A 14,093-nucleotide genomic window follows, 5' to 3' on the forward strand; every position below is an offset into this window, starting at 1 on the left:
TACCATTCTTTGGAAGTTGCAGCAGGCAGAGAGCTTGGATACTACAGAACTTATCTCCCTGGTTTCCTTTGTCTCAAGGATCAAGTTGTCCCAATGCCTGAAAGCAGTTATTTCATATATTCTTCCAGTTTTACATTTGTTGATAGTAGGAGTCTGTTCTAGTTTGCTAGCTGCCTGAATGCAATACACCAGAAACAGAAAGACTTTTAAAAGGGGAAATTTAGTAAGTTGCAAATTAACAGTTCTTAGGCTGTGGAAATGTCCCAATTAAAGCAAATCTATAGAAATGTCCAATCTAAGGCATCCAGGGAAAGATACCTTGGTTCAAGAAGGCCAATGAAATTCAGGGTCTCTCTCAAGTGGAAGGGTATATGGCAAATACAGTCAGGATTTCTCTCCTGACTGGAAAGGCACATGGCAAACATGGCTTCATCTGCTAGCTTCCTCTCTAGCTCCCCAGGAGGCGTTTTCCTTCTTCATCTCTAAAAGTCACTGGCTGGTGGACTCTCTGGTTCGTGATTCTGTGGCGTTCTGTCACTTTCTCCAAAATACTTTTTCTTTTAAAGGTGTTCTACTTTGCTAGCTGCCAGAATGTAATATACCAGAAACAGAATGGCTTTTAAAAAGGGGAATTTAATGAGTTGCTAGTTTACAGTTCTAAGGCCAAGAAAATGTCCCAATTAAAACAAGTCTATAGAAATGTCCAATCTAAGGTATCCAGGGAAAGATACCTTGGTTCAAGAAGGCCGATGAAGTTCAGGGTTTCTCTTCTCAAGTGAAAGGGCACATGGTGAACACAGAGTTTCTCTCTCATCTGGAAGGGCACATGGTGAACACGGTGTCATCTGCTATCTTCTTCTCCTGGCTTCCAGTTTCATGAAGCAACCCGGGAGGCATTTTCCTTCTTCATCTCCAAAGGTTGCTGGCTGGTGGACTCTGCTTCTCGTGACTATGTCATTCTGCTCTGCTCTCTCTGAATCTCTCTCATTCTCTGAAATGTTCCCTCTTTCACAGGACTCCAGAAACTAATCAAGACCCGCCCAAATGGGTGGTGACATATTTCCCCCAATCCAGCTTAACAACCACTCTTGATTGTGTTACATCTCCAGGGAGACAATCTAATTACAGATTCAAACATACGGTATTGAATAGGGATTATTCCGCCTTTACAAAATGGGATTTTGATTAAAACATGGCTTTTCTAGGCGACATACATCCTTTCAAACCAGCACAATAGGATTCCACTAAACTAATCAAGATCCACACAGAATGGGCAGAGACATGCCTCCATCTAATCAAGTTTAACACCCGCAATTCATTGAGATTCATTGAGTCACATCTCCGTGGAGATAACCTAATCAAGTTTCCAACCTATAGTGCTGAACAGTGACCAGAAGAAACAGTTGTTCTCACACGATTGTTTAGGATTAAAACTTCGATTTTTTTTAGGGTACAGAAATCTTTTCAAATGAGCACACCCACGATAAAAGAAAAACTTTCCATGCAATTTAGGATCTCACAGCTTTATTAAGTGACTCTTTATAAAAAAATGTTATCGATAAATCTTCACACACATACAGTCCATACATGGTATACAGTTTCTCACAATATCATCACATAGTTGTGTATTCATCGCCGTGATCTTTTAGAACATTTGCATCACTCCAGAAAAATAAAAAGAAAAAAACTCATACATACCATATCCATGGCCAATGAGCGTTTCCCTCTCACTGATCACTAGTATTTCCATCTACCCAATTTACCCTATGTCCCCTCTATTATTTATCTATTGTTCATCCATATATATTTTTTTAATCTCTGATCTTATTTATTTGTAACTCTACTCTCAATCTTATTTTTGACTGGACTCAGACTTAGAGGTAGAAGCTCTTAGAGAGGACAGCCTCCGTCTCTTGGCAATCTGTTCCTGGTGTTTTTCTTTGGCCTCCTTCATCCTCTTGGCCAAAAGTTTAGCATATTCTGCAGCCTCTTCCTTATTTTTCTTAGTGCGCTGTTTCTTCAGGGCAATACGCCGACGTTTATGTTGCAGGACCCGTGGAGTAACAAGACGCTGAATCTTGGGTGCTTTGGTTCTGGGTTTCTTACCTTCTTTGTTCAGGGGCTTTCTCACAACATACTGGCGGACATCATCTTCTTTAGAGAGACTGAAAAGTTTGCGGATTCTGCTGGCTCTTTTGGGCCGGAGACGACGAGGCACAGTAGTATCAGTCAGTCCAGGAATTTCCTTCTCTCCTTTTTTTACAATAACCAAGTTGAGAACACTCAGATTGGCATCCACAATGCAACCCCTAACAGATTTGCGTTTTCTTTCTCCAGTTCTTCTTGGTCTGTAACAGGAATGCCCCTTACTCAGTAAAAGGTGCACACGACCATGGGTCAAGACACCCTGCTTCATGGGGATTCGGACAACATAACCCTTCCACTCTTCGCCCAGAGCATCTGCAGCAACTTCTGTTGCCATTCGCTTCTCATAAAAGGTACGTAGTTTGCGTTCATCGTCCACTTCAATGAGCTTCTGGCAGCCAGTGGCTGGGAAGGAGATGTTCAACTTCATGACGAGGCAGCCGACCGCCTCCGAGGCGCCACGAAAAAGAGCCATATTTTTTTTATTTTTTATTTTATTTTATTTTTTACTCATCTATCCATATCCTGGATAAAAAGAGCATCAGACACAAGGTTCTCATAATCCCACAGTCACATTATAAATGTTCTATCTTTATACAAGTGTCTTCAAGAATCAAGGCTACAGGAACACAGCTATTTCAGCAACTCTTGGATCAGAAGAATCTCATTCAGAAAACAGAAGGGCGCTCCACCGAGGAGATGGAAGGCAGAACCTCATCTTAAGGTGAATGTGGAAGCAAGTGAGGAAATATTTTTATTGGCTGGCATTAAGTTTCCATTTTGCATGGTGGGGGGCGGATCTTACAAAGTGGAGAGCAGGTGGTTGCTTAGGAATGAGTAAGTTAGGTACTGGTAACTGATCAGCAGTATTTAAATTTGGTTTACTGGGCAAGCTGAGCATTTATGGGAAATAGAAATTAGCTTAGGTTTTTGGTTTGGCTGATGTGCTGGTTTGAAAGGATCATGTACCCTAGAAAAATCATGTTTTAAATCCTGATCCATCTCGTGGAAGCAGCCATTTCTTTTAGTCCCTATATAGTACTGTAGGTTGGAAACTTGATTATCTCCCTGAAGATGTGACTCACTGAATGTGGGTATTACCTTTGACTAGAGGGAGATGTGAGTCCATCCATTCTAGGTGGGTCCTGATTAGTTTACTGGAAGCCTTTAAAAGAGGCAGAATTTTGGAGAAAGCTTCAGAACGACAAGAAAGCCACGAAAGGAGAGAACCATGAGAGCCTACACAGCCAGGGACCTTTGGAGATAAAGAAAGAAAACTCCCCTGGGTGAACTTCATGAAACAAGAAGCCTGGAGAGAAAGCTAGCAGATGTTGCCATGTCCGCCATGTGCTTTTCTAGTTGAGATAAAAACCCTGAAATCATCAGTCTTCTTGAACCAAAGCATCTTTCCCTGGATGCCTTAGCTTGCACATTTCTATAGACTTGCTTTAATTGGGATATTTTCACGGCCTTAGAAATGTAAACACATAACTTAATAAATTCTCCCTTTTTAAAAGCTGTTCATTTCTGGTATATCGCATTCCAGCAGCTAGCAAATTAGAACAGCTGACCTGAGGCTTAGCACTGGTGCCTCCATGATGGGTTTACTAGATTTTACCACTTGTTAAACCTCATCTCAGCCAGAACTGCGAGTGCCTGGCTTGACACTTTTTTTCCCTAACTTTTTATTGTATAGTATAACATACACACAAAGCAAAGAAACAAAAATCCAATAGCTTTCAAAGCACTCTTTAACAAGTAGTTACGAGGGCAGATCCCAGAGTTTGTCGTGGGCTACCATTCAATCCTCTCAGATTTTTTTTTCTTCTAGCTGCTCCAAAGTATAGGAGGCTAGAAGGCTTAAATATTTTTAATCACCACAATCAACTTTTTCCTTCTTTTTGTGAAAAATAAACATATATACAAAAAAGCAATACATTTCAAAGCATAACACCACAATTGTAGAACATATCTCAGACTTTGACATGGGTTACAATTCCACAATTTTAGGTTTTTACTAATAGCTGCTCTAAAATACTGGAGACTAAAAGAGATATCAATTTAATGATTCAGCATTCAAATTCATTTGTTAAGTCCTATCTTCACTGTATAACTCCACCATCACCTTTGATCTTTCCATCCCCCTCTTTAGGGGTATTTGGGCTTTGGCCATATTCAATTTTTGATACTGGAAGATTCTGTCCCTAATATGGGGTAGGGAGATGGAACTATCTGATGTTCTGGAGAGGCTGGGCTCTCTAGGTTTCAGGACTTATCTGGACCAGGGACCTATCTGGAGGTTGTAGGTTTCTGGAAAGTTACTCTGGCGCACAGAACCCTTGCAGAATCTTACATATTGCCCTAAGTGTTTTTTAGGATTGGCTGGAATGGTCCTGGTTGGGGTTTGGCAGGTTATGATAGGTAACAAAGTCTAACCCTAACTGAAGTTTGCATAAGAGCAACCTCAAGAGTAGCCTCTTGACTCTATTTGAACTCTCTCTGCCACTGATAATTTATTAGTTACACTTCTTTCCCCTGTTTTGGTCAGGATGGAATTGCTGATTACACAGTGCCACAGCCGAATTCATCCCTGGGAGTCATCTCCCATGTTGCCAGGGAGACTTTCATCCCTGGATATCATTTCCCACCAAGGGGGGAGGGCAATGATTTCACTTGCAGAGCTGGGCTTAGACAGAGTGAGGCCACATCCGGGTATCAGAAGAGGCCCTCCAGAAATAACTCTCAGACATGCTTCTAGGTAGGCTAAGCTTCTCCGCTAACTACATAAGCTTCACAAGAGTATGGCTTGATTTTTCATCTTCTTAATGATATTTTTGCATGAGCAGAAGATTTTAGTTTTGATGATGTCAAGTTACCAGTTTTTTGTTGTTATTTGCATTATAGTCAGTGTTCTTTTTTTTTTTTTTTTTTTGTCCTGTGTACAAAATCTTCGTCTACCTTAAGGTTATGAAAAAAAAAATTTTTTTTTCTAGTAGGTTTTTACTTGACTTTTTTTCTTTTGCTGGTGTAAAGGTGGATATTGGGATTCCCTTCTTTCCCTAAAGGATTCTAGTTGTTTCACCACCATTTATTGAATCGACCAAGCTTTGCCCACTGAATTGTACTGCTGCACATAATTCCTTTTTATTATCATTCTCAACATTTTCATTTTTTTTGCATTAAAAAGAAACAAATCTCAGTTCTCTGAGGGAAAAAGATAGAGTCCCTAGGTAGTGAAGGAGTGATTAAAAATAGTGACAGTAAGACAAAACAGATCAGCAGTAGTAGACAACAAAGTCTACCTTTAAAAAGTGGATACTAAGAGTTAGATCTCTTCATAGACAAGGGTCACCGTCCTCACAACAGCTCTAGAGTTGGGTTAGGCATTACCATCCACTTCATAGATGAGGACATCGAAGTTCAGGGAGGTTGAGAACCCCCCCACCCCACGCCTCACGGCCCGTACCCACGATGCACTCTGCTCCGGGAGCTGGATTCCAGCCAGGCGGCCTGTGCCCTCTGACGGTTAGGCCGAACCTTCGGGGCCTCAGCGAGCTCCCTCTCCCCTCCCTTCCTGGCCCCTTTCGCACCAGGCCTCCCCTGCCGAGTTCAGAGTGTGATTCCACTTGTAGGCAGCAGAGTAAGGGCGGCGAGGACTCGGGGGGGGGGGGGGGGGGGGGGGGGGCGTTCAGGACGCAGCCCGTCGCCCACGCCCCCCAAGACAACGAGAACTCATTTCCGTGGAACTGACCGGTCCAGAAGACTAACCGTCGAAACTGCGGCCAGCGTCCCGGCGCTCTGCGGTGACACCACCTCCGGCTTTGGTCGTTCTGCGCATGCGTTGCCCCCGCACGCCTCGGGGCAGGGACGGGGCGTAGCGGAGGAGACCGCGGGCCCCTTGCAACTCGGCCGCAGTACGCAGGATCCGACTTCCGGGCGCTGCCCCGCCTCTTCCTCTCCCGGCCCCTCCCTGTCCCGGAGGCAAAAAGGTCGCGGGGTGATGACGTCACGGGGGCCTAGCCGGGCGTCGCGGTCTCCCGAGATGGAGGAGAAGGAGCAATTGCGGCGGCAGATCCGTCTTCTGCAGGGTAGGTCGGACCGGAGGTGGGGGTCGCGCGTTCTCTTCTCCCCCCCCAATCCGCCCTCGGGCCCGCCCCCTCTCTCCGAAGCGGGGTCGCTCTCCCGCCGCTGTCTCCCCAGTTGGAGTGCGGTGGGATTCGGGTGTGAGTAGGTAGGGTCGGGCCGGAGGCCGGGAACCCAGAGGGGTGTCCGGGCCGGCCTGGGTCCGTCCCCTGCTCTGGCTTAGTCCGAAAAATCTAGCTGGTCTTCTGGAGCTGCAGCCGGTGGTGGTGAGGGGCGTCGCTTAGTAACCGGCCGCGGATGCGGCAGCCCCACCCTACCCCCATGGGCAGTTGAGTCCTCGGCGCCCACCTCGCACCCATGTCCGACAGTGGGGCGTATACCTCGTCCCCGCTCCGTGTACGAGTATGTGTGTGTGTTGGTGTGCATCTGTCCTGGAGGCCTCTTTCTGACGTTCCTTCTTCCCGTACAGTGACACTCTCCACACTTTTCTATTTTTACACCCAATCGTGTTTTCTAAACTCTTTATTGTTGATACTACTTAAAGTTATTCCCACAAGGAACTTAGGAACTTGGAAAGTGTGTGTACTGAGGAGACAGTCCAGGACTGGCACCTGCTTTGGGCCATTGTTTTTGGCTTCCGTTGTACTGGCCCTATTGCTTCAATAGCTCTAGGCATGGCTCTTTACAAGCCCCGGGGTAGGACCCATGGGGGTGGATGTAGATAGCTCTGATGTATTGGTTGAGCTGTAATGCCCTGTGTGGTTCCAGCTGAAGAAGTGAGGTGTCTGCAGTGAGGTGTCTCCTGCAGGTAGGTGTGCCCCCACCTGTGTCCCTGCCCCTTCTGCAAGAGGGCAGTTGTCCGGAGTATTATTTGGAATGTATTCACAGTGGTTGTGCTGTTCTTCTGCATTAAGGCTCCCTGTGATCGGTCTGTCCTCTCCTGTAGGGGAGAACTGTGTGATGTCCTGGCAGGGGAATGGTCTGTGCCCCTTGGGCTATTTCTCTATTGTCAGGGGCTGAGTGCCCAGTGTTGTGGGTTCTGTTACGCCTCTGTTGGGCAGTGGAGATTGAGATGCAGCCCTGCTCCTAGGGAGATTCCTCCTTTCCATTGGCGGGCCTGGTAGAAGTCCTTTGTGTTTGATCCATCCTATCCCTGTCAAGGTTTTGCAGCATAGGGCATTGTTGGCCTCTCACATTGAGCAGCAGGATAGACCGACAAATAGGGACTTTTGTGGCACAGGGGTACATCATCAGGGTAGGTGGGAATAGGATGAAAGGGGAAGGAGGCTCATAGAAGCCACAGGCCTGGGGAGTTCAGGTCTGAGCTGCCAGCAGCCCCAGGCACTGGGTCTCTGGGGGGGAAATGGTGACTGGGGTCTGTCTTGCCAGTTGGTGCCCTTATGGGGTAGCCGGGCTTGTTTGTTTTACCTGAACTCTTGGTTTAACTGAGCCTCATGACCCTGTTTTCTCAGGTCTGATCGATGACTACAAAAACCTTCATGGCAATGTCCCTGCCCCATGCCCCTCAGCTACTTCCCGATGGCAACCACCCACCTTCAACAGCAGCAGGTCCTTCAGTGCCCGCTATCCTCGCCCAAGCCGCAAGGGCTTCTCCCCACACCATGGGCCTGCGTGGCGCAAGAAGTACTCCCTTGTGAACCGGCCTCCAGAACCCACAGGCCCGCCTGGTGATCGGGCCACACAGCCTCCGCTGGGGCCTGACCCCCGGCAGCATGTCCTGGAGCGGCAGGTCCAGCTCAGTCCAGATCAGAACATGGTCATCAAAATTAAACCACCGTCCAAGCCAGACTCAGCGACCATCTCTGGGACCCCGCGGGGCTCTGTGGAGGAACCTGAAGACACTCCCTGGGGCCACCACAGTCCCCAGGAGGGCCAGGGTGACCCCCCTGGTGGGAAACTGCAACCGTCAAGGCCAGGAAGAGCTAAGGAGAGTGGCAGTGAGGGGGATCCCCTCCTGGTCTGTCAGAAGGAGGCTGGCCGGCTCCGGGTCGCAAAGTCCACGAGTGCCATGAGTAGGAGCCCCCCAGAGCCCCGGCGGACAGTCAGTGAGAGTGCAGTTGCGGTCAAGGCACGCAGTGGGGCAGTGCTGGGTCGCAAGGTTGGTTCCCACTCTGCAGGTAGCTGTGCTACCCAGCTCGTTGGAGGTGGCAGAACAAGCACTGGCCATACAGAGCAGCCAGCTCCCTCAGGCTTGACGGGAGGCCTGGCCAGATCAACCTCAGGCCCCAGGCAGGCCCGGGAACCATCTTTGCTTGTGTCCTGTCGAACCAGCAAGTTCCGGAAAAACAACTACAAATGGGTGGCTGCCTCAGCAAAGAGCCCCCGGGCTGCTCGGAGGGCCCTCAGTCCCAGAGTGGCCACGGAGAGTGTGGGCAGGGCTCCCAGTGGTACAGCAGAAAGAGCAGGAAAGCCGCAGCTGAGAGCTGAGCCAGATGCCAGGCCCAGGAAGACTGCCCCGGCATCCAAGCTGGGGACCTCCCCCAGCAAGTACAAGTGGAAGGCCTCTAGTCCGTCTGCCTCCACCTCTTCCTCTTTCCACTGGCAGTCGGAGGCTGGCAGTAAGGACCGCATGTCCCAGCTCTCCACGGTTGTATCCAGGTCGCCCCCAGAGGACACACCAGCCGTGGGACCCAGTGGCTTGAAGGCTGTCTTTGGCGAGGCTCCGCTCTCAACTTACAAAGTGAAGAGCCGCACCAAGATAGTCCGGAGGCGGGGGAGTGCCAGGTGCGGGTCTCTGCCAGCATCAGGGTGGGTCTGGGCAGGCAGGGCCCACCTGGGGGCCCAGCATGTCCCTTTGGGACTTGGGTGGGGTACACATGACCCTGCTGGTTGAGTGAGGCAGAAACGAGGAGCGGATCTCCCGTGCACCTGTGGTGTGTCTGGCTACATGCACAGCTTTGCCTGTGAATGTGCTTCCTGAGGCTAAGTGAGACAGGAGTTGCTGTTGACCTTTCAGGATGAGGAGGCTGAGAATCAGATGGGTCAGGGGCTTGGCGGACCCCCAGCCAGGCAGAGAGTGAGTTGGGGGTAGCTCACTAGCCTTCATGGGGCCTGGCAAACCCACCCTTTCTCCTGGGCATCTGGAGGCGGCTCCAGTTCTAGAGCCTCAGGGTGTGTGAAGTAGACAACGTAGACACTGTCGAGAGTGCAGTGTGCCTGCTGGGCTGTGTGTGTGCATTTTTCCACAGGGAGTAAAGCAGGGTAAGAGCCCATAGGAAATGGGGTTCCATTTCTTGCATATATGCCCCTGGCCTGGGGAGTCCCAGGCAGAATTTTGGCGCTAAGTGGTGGCCTGGAGGACTGGGTCTGCCCCAGGAGGGGCTGGACTTCCTGCCCCCACTTCTGGTCTAGGGTCTTGAGCTCCAGAGGCTTTGCCCTTGCTGGCAGCCCTACCCCAGGCCTGGGCCCAAGCTTGCAAACTGAGCCCCACTTCTTAAGCCTGGGGATGCTGATGCTGCATCTGATTAGGTGCGGACAGAGCCTGAGGCTGGGGAGCCAGGAGCCCAGGACACCCTGGGGAGCTAGGAGCCCAGGACACCCTAGCTTTGGAGATGCCAAGTAGGCCAGGGCCCCAGCCTGCATCCTGTTTATATGCTGCGAGGAGGGCTGTGGGCACAGTGCCTGGAGAGCTTGTTGGGAGCCTCCTGTTTTTTGTCTCTTCAGCCTTCCCGGAGACAAGAAGACCAGCCCTTCACCTGCTGCCACTGCAAAGAGCCACTTCAACCTACGGCGGAGGCAGGCCCTACGGGGGAAGGGTAGCCCCGTCTTGAAGAAGACACCCAGCAGGGGCCTTATGCAGGTCACCAGGCACCGGTTATGCCGTCTGCCCCTGGCCCGGGCCCTTCTCCCTACCAAGGAAGGTACGAGCCATGCCAGGGAGTCTGGGTGAGGGCTGTAGCCAGCAAGAAGGCCTCTCCAGTCTGGCTCTGCCTGCCTGATACAGAGTTAAATACCATGTCCATGTCTGTCCCTCACATACTGCCAAAGGGCCTTGGCCTGAGAGGGCTCAGCCTGGTGGGCAGGGACCAGGCTGGCTGGAGAAAGGAGAGAAGCCCGAGGTGCTGTGCCCTCCCCACTTCTCAGTGTGTGTGTGGGTGCTGCAGGCAGGCACGCGGCAGCCTTTTTAGCACATCCCTCAGTGCAGTGCTGGCCATGGGGCCTCAGAATGTCCCTCGAGATGGAGTTCGGAATGTGTGAGAGGAAGGTAGCTGCTCAAGAATGGGAACGGGGAGCGGGCTGCAACTGGTGCTGCCCAGGGCTCCCCCCACCTCCACCTCTGCCTTGTCGCAGGACTCTGCCTCCCCTTAAACCTGGCTATCTGGGACCTCTTTGTTGGCTTCCTTGGTCTGGGAGGGCTGTCGTGGCCGTGTCTGAGTTGCTCTGAGTTTTGTGAGCTGCGGTCCTGCAGAGAAGTTCCTCCTGGTGACCCAGGCAGGCCCCATCCTGACACCCTGTTCCCTTTCTTGGGACTGGGGTGCGGCAGTAGCCTGTGAAGAGGATGACTGCATTGCCCTGGGAGATGCAGTGAAGCCGTGGTGACCATGACGTCAGCCTAGGCCCTGGTACTGTGAGCAGCATAGCTGAAGGGAGCCACCTCTGGCCAGCTGTGCCAGGCACTGGGGACCACGTGGAGCTGGGGCAGGCTCTGGAGCCCATGGGGGTGGGGGATACAGTGGGGGAGATGGTCGCTATGGCACTGTGGAGTCTGAGCACAAGGTCCTGCAGCGTCTCCTGTCTGTGCCCCTGGAGCTGCTGGGATGTGTGGGCAGAGGGGCCTCTGGGAGATGGGTCAGGAGCGTTTCTCAAGCAGACGTGTGATGTCTGGAGGAGGTGGTTTGGGTATTTGGGGAAGAGCTAGGTTGTCAACATGGGTTATGACGAGGTGTTTGGGACCCTGGCGGGATATGGGTCCTGGGTGCGGAACTCAGCGTGGGAGCTGGCTGGGAATCTGGGTGGGGGCCTAAGCTGTAGAGTTGCTTATTAGGTGCAGAGAAGGTTTGGGAAATGACCAGTCTGCCTGTGATCTACTGGGAGTAGGGGTCAAGGACCTCTCAGGCTTAGTTTGGCTGGTGGGAGGCATGGAGGCCTGGAATGGGGATGATGAGGGCAGGCATGGGTCCCTTGGCCTCTCAGGGCCATGGGGATCTAAGTGGTACGTTTGGCCCTTAGTGCCTCACCAGTGGCTCCTCGTCTTGGTGTTGTCACTGCCAGTGGGGAAGGCCAGATGAGCTGAAGGGATGCTGTGGCTGAGTGGTCCTCACAGGAGAGCTGCCCCCACAGCACCAGCAGCGCGGAGACGGGCTGGTGTTCGAAGTGTGCAGGGAAGGCTGGATGTGACCTGTGGCCCCTCTGTGTCCCTAGGCCTCGGGGTGGGTGGTTGGGAGGCCTGTGGGTCTGGGTGTGTGCGTCACTGATGCCTGCATTCACTCATTTGTTTGTTCATTTATTCCTTGAGCCAAGCCTTGTCCGAGTGCTGGAGGTTCAGGAGGGACAGTTAGGCACAAGGTTCTCTCCCGCATGGAGCTTTGCTTCAGGAAGGGCCAGTCAGAACCTGTCAGAGTGGGGGGCTGCGGCAAGAGCATATCTTGGGCAGAGGAGTTGGGTGGCCAGAGGGGCCCCTGGAAGATGATGTTTCAGCAAGACCTGTGTGGAGGACTTGGTGTAATGTGGCCTTGGCCAAAGCAGCGCAGGACGAAAGCCTTGAGGTGAGGGTGTGGGAAGGCCCAGGGCTCTGCTGGGGTCTGACTGGAGGGGACTAGTGGGCTGCAGCTTTGGCTCCCCATGGCTGACCTGTGAGCAGAGTGTGCCTGGCCCAACCTGGTGGGTCCTTCATGCCCAGGACCCCTGGTAGGCAGCTGGTTCACACTCTCTGTTTTCTCTTTTTTGCCTGTGGGCAGATCTCTTGGTCCTGGGTCCTGGGTGCGGTGGTGCTGTGATGGCAGTTTTGGGGGTAGGCTGGCAGGGCCGGGGACTGCCTACACGGGGCATGGCTGGCACAGGCTTGCTTGCACTCTTGCTAGCTTGCTCACCCAGACTGACCCTGAATTTCTACTGCCTGCAGGTCTCTTTCACCCCAAAAAGGGACTTACCATGGAGGGCAGTGAGGAGCAGCCTGGGCTGGGCAGAGGGCAAGAGGGCGGAGTCCTGAGGCCCTGGCCTGGAGCTGGGCCTTTGGGGCAAAGCAGTGTCACAGCTAAGGTGCAGTGCAGGAAGTTCATGCTGGGGACACCTTGGACTAGCAAGGGGTTGGACTGGGTGGGGGTAGGAGGGCAGAGAGAAGAGCAGCGTCCCTGGAGAGTGCTGGGCTCCGGTGCCTCTGCTTGCCACCCCGCAGCCCAGCCATGGAGCAGGGGAGGGCTGGCTGGGGACCCAAGACCCCATTCAGCAGGGAATCCCATCCACTGAGGTGGTGGTGGGGAGAGGGGAGGGGAAGGGCTGGGTCTTCCTTGCCAGAACTTTTGCAAGTGCGGGGCAGGAGACTGCAGCCTGCAAGGTGACCTTGCTTGCTTGCTTGCTCAAGGCCCCTGATTTGCCCATGACCTGCCTATTTCTTCTAGGCTTGGAGCGAAGTAGAAAGCAGGCCAGGCCTGGCCAAGGCTGCCTCCTGCTGGTGGGGGCAGAGACAGCCTAGAGGGAGTGGGAGCACAGGGCTGGGGCCATGGTCTCCCAGGATTCTGTGGCTGTTACCCCACTTTACCCAATTGCCTCTTTGCGCCTTGTGAATTTCTGGGGGGCTGATGTGTAGTCTCTGTGTTCTCATTCCTCACCCCACAGAGGAATAGTTTCATGATTGCCACAGAGGCGTGATAGCCAGGGCAGAATTGTGGGAGGCGGGTGAGAGCAGAGTAAGGAAGGGTCTGCTTGGGAAGGCCCTGAGGAGAAGGAGACAGGTGAGGCAACAGAGGACAAGGGAAGGTGGTCTACATTAGCTGGGCAGTCAGGGTGGGCTTCCCTGAGGAGGTGATGTTCAAACCAAGGCCTGAGAGAGGAGAAGATGGGGCTGGCCCGTGGGAGGGTGGAGGCAGGAGTGAGCTTGCCCAGTCAGAGGATCAGAAAGCAGGCCTGTCTGTGGGGGTGGGAGGTTGTTTATGTTGAGGGGGAGACCAAGGGGAGGGGCTCGCAAGCCACAGGCAGAAAAGCTCTGGCTGCCCTGGAAACAAGGGGTAGAGTGGACAGGCAGTGGGCAGGGCCCGGAGTTGGGTGTCTATCCTGCCAAAAGTAGACAGGGAGCCCATGAGCTGCTGCTTTAGCGGATTTGGGAGGTCACTCAGGCAAGCACAGAGGATGCGTCCAGGAGACATCTGTGGTAGGGGCTATGGGAGGCCTGTGTTACCCTGGGAAGTCTGTACAGTTACCCTGATTCCTGGCATCCCAGAATTGCTACAGACCCTGCCTGTCCCTGCCTGTCCTGAGCCTTGGAGGGTGGCAGGGGAACCGGGTGGTCAGCATCCTCTCATTTAATGGTATGGAGGTTTCTGGTGGGCCAGGAATCCCTCCAGGACCTTTCACCTGGCTGCCCTGCTGCTCCTCTTCCTGTGTCACCTCAGCCAGCGCCTCCCCAAACGCAGCATTCCTCAGTGAGGGCCAGGCAGCCCAGGTACCCAGGGTGGAAGGGGCCCTCTGCTTAGACCCCAGCCCCGCGCTGTGCGCAGTAGCCAGCAGAGGGCGCACGTGCCCCTCTCATCCCCGCAGGCTGCCTTTTTCTGGTAATTGATTGCCTAATTTCCTCTTTATGTGAAGGAAAGCAGATATCAAGTAATTTGCAGCAATAACCTACTAATGCTGGGCCAGTATCGGAACCCCCCTGTTCATTTCAAGTGGCAGATAAAACACTAATACATAAT

At 52.4% G+C, this 14,093-nt stretch overlaps 1 protein-coding gene and 1 pseudogene across 1 annotated transcript in view; one reads left to right on the forward strand and one right to left on the reverse strand.

The window, feature by feature from the left end:
• Window positions 1–1,799: 1,799 nt before the first annotated feature.
• Window positions 1,800–2,635, reverse strand: LOC143688542 (small ribosomal subunit protein eS6 pseudogene; annotated as a pseudogene).
• Window positions 2,636–6,083: 3,448 nt separating this feature from the next.
• The window catches only part of ZC3H3 (zinc finger CCCH-type containing 3), a 103,097-nt gene continuing 95,087 nt past the window's right edge, over window positions 6,084–14,093 (forward strand). Inside the window, exons 1-3 of the mRNA XM_077166606.1 lie at window positions 6,084–6,233; window positions 7,701–8,973; window positions 9,913–10,109. Coding sequence (XP_077022721.1) covers window positions 6,146–6,233; window positions 7,701–8,973; window positions 9,913–10,109 — 1,558 coding nt within the window. The 5' untranslated portion in view covers window positions 6,084–6,145. The remainder of the gene's footprint in view (window positions 6,234–7,700; window positions 8,974–9,912; window positions 10,110–14,093) is intronic.

The sequence above is a fragment of the Tamandua tetradactyla genome, chromosome 6, assembly GCF_023851605.1.
Source record: "Tamandua tetradactyla isolate mTamTet1 chromosome 6, mTamTet1.pri, whole genome shotgun sequence".
Classification (NCBI taxonomy): Eukaryota; Metazoa; Chordata; class Mammalia; order Pilosa; family Myrmecophagidae; genus Tamandua; species Tamandua tetradactyla.